This window comes from Austrofundulus limnaeus, unplaced genomic scaffold, assembly GCF_001266775.1.
Source record: "Austrofundulus limnaeus strain Quisiro unplaced genomic scaffold, Austrofundulus_limnaeus-1.0 Scaffold443, whole genome shotgun sequence".
NCBI classification, from domain to species: Eukaryota; Metazoa; Chordata; class Actinopteri; order Cyprinodontiformes; family Rivulidae; genus Austrofundulus; species Austrofundulus limnaeus.
In genome coordinates this window covers 158,793-164,353 of record NW_013952845.1, presented here as the reverse complement: position 1 = coordinate 164,353, position 5,561 = coordinate 158,793, and the positions used below count along the sequence as shown (strand labels likewise).

Sequence of the window (5,561 nt, the reverse complement as noted above, 5' to 3'; positions counted from 1 at the left end):
ATCTCAAGTTAAAAAAATAACATTTAGGGGATTTTTTGGGGGTTTTTAACACAGTGGCGGGTCATTTTGACCCGAAGACAACAGGAGGGTTAAAATAACTCAATGTGACTACATTAGCTGCATAATTTAGCATTCGCTTTCAAAAAAATACAAAAATTAAACATTCAACTACCTTTTTTGCAAAGATTAAGAATACAAATCATAACGGTAACTGCACTGCATGAACAATAACAAACTGTTTTATTAAAAACCGTTGGCTGTGGATGAGGATACGTACCAGGATAAAATAAGGCAGGCTCAGACACCACAGGACACAGATCCCCAGCAGCACAAACAGAAACCTCATGAGGGTTTGCTTTGGTTTTCTCATGATTCACAGGGGCTGCAGGTTAGACAGCAGGTTGGATGTTTTAATAAAGAAAAGAGAAATATATTTAAATGGAATGCTTCCATAAAACACAACAAAGCAGCAATCAGTGTTAAGCTTTTCCTGCGGGGGTGGGGGTGTGGAGTTAAAGGCCTCTGCTATTTTAAAACAAACTCAAAAATAAGGAAGGAGAGGACTTGGGATATAAGATGACAAAAAATACAATTTGTGAGGATTTAATTTTTTGTGTGTTTTTACAATAATCTGTAAATATATTATGAATCAAAACAAGCTTCAGGTCAGTGCGAGTTAAACTGTGGTTTCAAATTGTTTTCAAACTTATATTTTACCCCTAAAATGTTTGGTTAATTGAACCCGAGTCATTGCTGCTAAATTATTAATTTTTTGTCCAATCCTAGTTCCCAACCCAGATGAAAAAATATTATACTAAGTGTACTTTAATGTACTAGAAGCCACACTAATCATCAGTATACATCATATATAGATCATATTCCTGAAATTTAACAACTTTAAATATACTTAGTACATGTTAAGTGTTTACACTTAAAGTGTACTAAGTATATTTGAAGTTGTTCCATTTTAGTATTTAAAAGTATGCTTAATACACTTAAAATTGTGCTTTTGTGCAACTTAAATACAACTAAAGTATATTTAGTATTAAATTAGTTGTTTCAAAATAGCACTCTTTAAGTATACTGATGATTAGTGTGGCTTCAAGTACACTAAAGTATGCTATGATTTAGTATATTTAGTATAATATTTTTTCACCTGGGAAGTGCCTCCACCCTGCATGTCCTCCTGCTCCACCACACCTGATCTGAACGCAGTGATTTCTGAACAGTCTGAAGAGATTCGATCAGGTGTGGTGGATGAATTACTGAAACCTGCAGGGCAGAGGAGTTTTAGGACTACTGAACACCAAAACTCATGAGATCAAGTGTTTATCAGCTGCGACACGAAGTCCCAGTTGTTTGCTTCTAGTGGTGAATTTACCTAATAAATCAAATCAAGCTTGACGTTAAATGTTTTAGACCTGGGAGGGATGTTCCTGCTGCYGCTGCTTCCTCCGTCCTGTCTCGTCTGTCAGGTGATTAACAGCCTCTTTTCACATTTCGGCGTGTCACTTTATAAGTTTGTCTTTTTGCTTTGCTGAGAACATGTGCACTGTCCGAAAGGATCGTGGAACAAATCAGGCCAAAAGCTGTCCACTCTGTTCAGGAGCCACTTTGATTTGCCTCAATCAGTGGCTTCACAGCTGGAAACTGTGAGATTAATGAGTTAATGTTCAAAGGAACAGGATGAGAGGAAAAAAGGGATGTATAAAAATGAATTTGGTTTTAAAAATATAACAAATTTAAAATTTGTTTGGAGTTACTTTGCCAAGCATTGGTTAGAATGAAAGTAACTTTTGCTTCGGTTCATTTCATGTTTTAGTCAGCTGGGCTTTTTTTTTTTTCTCTTTTCCAGACATTTCCCCAGAAGTGTTTAGGATTGTTTTAATGTATTTTGGTAAATACCAGTAGTTTTTTTTTTATTTGGTGTCCATCCATTGTGTTTAGTTTGGTTTAAGCAGTGACTGGAAAGTTTCAAGATGTAAATTTAGCTTTTTACATATTTTTACAGCATGACTCAAAAAGGGGGAAAAACAACCCTTACCTTCAGGATTTAAGTGAATCCTTCTCATGCACCAAAAATGATCCAACTATGATTTATTCTCCAGTCATTATATCTCCCAGTTCTCTTGATAACATGAGAAAAAGAGTTCCTCTGACTGGTTTCTTAGGTGCGAGCATATTTAACAAAAGAACAGAAAACGTTCAGTCGTCCGTTTCTCCAAGAAACCGGTTCAACAACCTGTTCTGCTTCATAGCTCCATGCGGTTAAACACAWTTTTTTTAAAACATTTAACAATAAACAGCATTGTCTTCCAAACTGTTTTACATTTTCAACATTTTTCAAGCACTTAACATCAATTAAAACAACATTCAAACAGTTTCTAAACATCAATCAGTGTTTGTCTTTAAAGATGAAGAAATGAGACGAGGTCAAAGAGGAACTTGTGGCTCCACCTGGTTCCAAAATGCCTAACACATGTTAAACCRTGTAGATAAATCAGGTTTGTCTGTTAATTAATTAATTAATTCATTAAATCCTTTTCTTGAGACATTATTCACAGTTACATCCCACACTTAACCAAAACCAGAGAACAACTTTGCCCGTTCATTTCTTTACTATTTAATTCTAAAATCCTTATTTCTCCACAGATCCCTGTTGTGGCTGAGGCCCTGACTCTGCTTCTTTCTGTTTTCAGCTGCAGAAAGAGGAAGCATTGCATCACGAGGAAGTATAAATGTTGCTCAAATACTACAAGAAGAAAAATGCAGCACAGCAGAAGTAAACSCTTAAGTTTGATACCATTGGAAGCAGGTTAATCAAGTTATTTCATTTAGTTTCACAGGTAAAGTACAACGTGTTTTTTTATAAATAGCTGAAACCAAAACAAGCAGCTTCCAATCTTAGGCATCGTACTTCATTTGTAAAACCAATCAGTGAGGCAGAACAGTACAGGTTTTTTGTAATGCTAATAATGGACTGTGTGTGTGTGTTTGTGTGTTTATTTTTTTTTATATGGATTAGCTTTTATAACTAAACCATCACACTGCAAAAAATGTCCACCTAACCAAGTTTTAAAATCTTAAATCAGCCAAAAAGTCTTTTTGATCTTGTTTTGAGACTGATTTACTAAACAAGAACTGATTGTGTAAGAATAATCATCTTGTTTTCAGAATGTGTAAGATTATTTGTCTTGTTAGTCTGAAAATTTGACTCAAATTGAGTAAAAAAATTCTATCAATGGAGTAAGAAAATTTTACTTGGTAAGATTCTTGAAATACTTGATTTGACTCAATTTTTCCTTATTTCAAGAATTTTACCAAGTAAAAATTTCTTACTCCATTGATAGAATTTTTGACTTAATTTGAGTCAAATTTTCAGACTAACAAGACAAATAATCTTACACATTCTGAAAACAAGATTATTATTCTTACACAATCAGTTCTTGTTTAGTAAATCAGTCTCAAAACAAGATCAAAAAGACTTTTTTGCTGGATGTAAGATTTTCAAAATTGGTAAGATGGACAGTTTTTGCAATGTTTTACRTTTCAAATGACACATTTTTTGCAATTTTGCACCAATATTTATTTATCTAACCACTGTAAGAAAAAGCATAATGTTCCTTTTAAAAGAAGAATTAACTGTGCAGTTTTATCTGAGCACAGAATTGTATTTTATGAGGAGTAAAACCTTGCAACTCTACAGTTTAATGTTACTGTACCCTGAAGTAGGTTTGGTTTACTCTGAAATTCTTGGAGCTGCAGCAGTAACTCTGTGAATGGCAGTAAATTACTACAGCCCTGTTTTTTTTTTTTGTTTTTTTTTKTTTKTTTTTTTTGTCAGATATGCAATCAATGATCCAGGTGAAGTGGTGTGACGCTGCTTTTAGTGCAGCGATTGATCCAAGTAATGTTTACAGCAGAAGAACCACAGAGGTGCTGTCAGGGGAGTTTTCCTTTCCTTTTTTTGGTCTCATTCTCTCTCTTTACCACAGACTGTCACAGCATTAGTTTTTCAAATAGATATTTATGCTAAATATCACACAAGTTATAAATGGAATCATATTAAAAGAAAACAAGGACACTAAATGGAGTAACCTCTCCTATTCTGCTGTCAATAGATTATTTCATAGTTGAAATGTGCTTAGTGAAGCCCAGCTTTTCCGGGTCACAGGTCAACTGGATAAAAGCTGAGGTTACTATATGAAGACACTAATGGAGTTATGCAAACTCAATGAGCTCAAAAAGCACGTTTTGATATTTATGAAAAACCTCAAATGTGATCCTAAAGAACAGTTTAACACAAATCAGCTTAGAGAGAATACATCAGGTTTGTATAACGGTGTAAATTTTACCTGTTGAATTCGTCCAACTACGATATTTCCATAGAAACCTCTTTTTTTTTCAGAAAAACATGAGGTAAGCGCGCTTTGCACATTTGTGATCAACTACGAAATGGTCTGTTACTGTAGGTGTAAAACTGCATGGTTGTGTTTTATGTTTAAACTGTTTGGGTTCAACATCACCTCTGATGTTAATCATAAAAAAATCTTAAAAAATCGAACATTTTCTGTTTTACAGGATTTAACTTGTTTGTAAATTGACTTAAAATGTAGTTATTTGGACAAAAGGACCATTCTGTGGAGTTGGTTCCAGATCAAGCTAACCAGTCAGGTTAACAGTCAGGTTTAGTTAATCCTACAGCTTCTTTCAACTTCTGCTTTTCATTGATTATTTCATGACAACCATTTATGAAAAGCTGCTGTGACAGCTGGTGTTCTGCACTCACTGATGCCACAGGTTAGATATGATGTCATTTCCAAGGTATTTCACGTCATTGTTTTTGTCTCAGCCAGGTTAGATGCTTTTAAAACCGGTTCAACCACATGGTTTGAACAGGCCACAGACGGTTCTGTCTGCTACTCTGGAYCAGTGAATTGGTTTTAACATACAGAGCAAATAAAAAGAAAAGAAGAGATAAATGCTGGTTTTCACAACTTTTGAGTTTTTTCTTTATCACTTTTTTAACACATACTGGAATGGAACTGGGTTAAGCAGATGGAAAATCAATGAGCATGAATTTGATAAAGCTGGGTTCATTAAAGACAAACTGCATGGCTGAATAATAATTATTTGTGAAGTCACTTTAACAACTCTTGTTTGTTTATTCCAGTACTATAATGTAATTTTATTGTACTGAGGAGAAAATTGATTTTTAGTTGTAAGTGTGAAATCCTCTTTGTGGATAAATTTAGGGCAGCAGAAGTCTAATCTATGGATTTGTTTCTTCTTTTTATCAATGTGTCACACCACTCTGACCCTATGGGGTGCCGTTTGTAAAGTTACACAGTCAAAAATGGCACCAATATTTTTGTTTTATTTAGCCTTTTATAAGAAAAAGAGAACAGATTTATTTTTCAAAGTCAGTTTTTCACCATAAGATACATTTATAAATGCCATAGTTTATAAACTAAATATTTAACTTACAAATTAAATATTTAGCTAGCTACCTAAATATTTAACATGCTAGATAAATATTTAAGTTGCAACTTAAATATTTA

At 33.9% G+C, this 5,561-nt stretch overlaps 1 protein-coding gene across 1 annotated transcript in view; it reads right to left on the bottom strand.

Moving 5' to 3' along the window:
- Positions 1-1,551, bottom strand: part of LOC106529442 (alpha-1,6-mannosylglycoprotein 6-beta-N-acetylglucosaminyltransferase A) — a gene marked incomplete in the record, with an annotated part of 25,845 nt that extends 24,294 nt beyond the window's left edge. The window contains 2 exon segments of the mRNA XM_014024868.1: positions 278-382; positions 1,422-1,551. Of these exon segments, the coding sequence (XP_013880322.1) occupies positions 278-370 (93 nt within the window).
- Between the last annotated feature and the right edge of the window lie 4,010 nt (positions 1,552-5,561).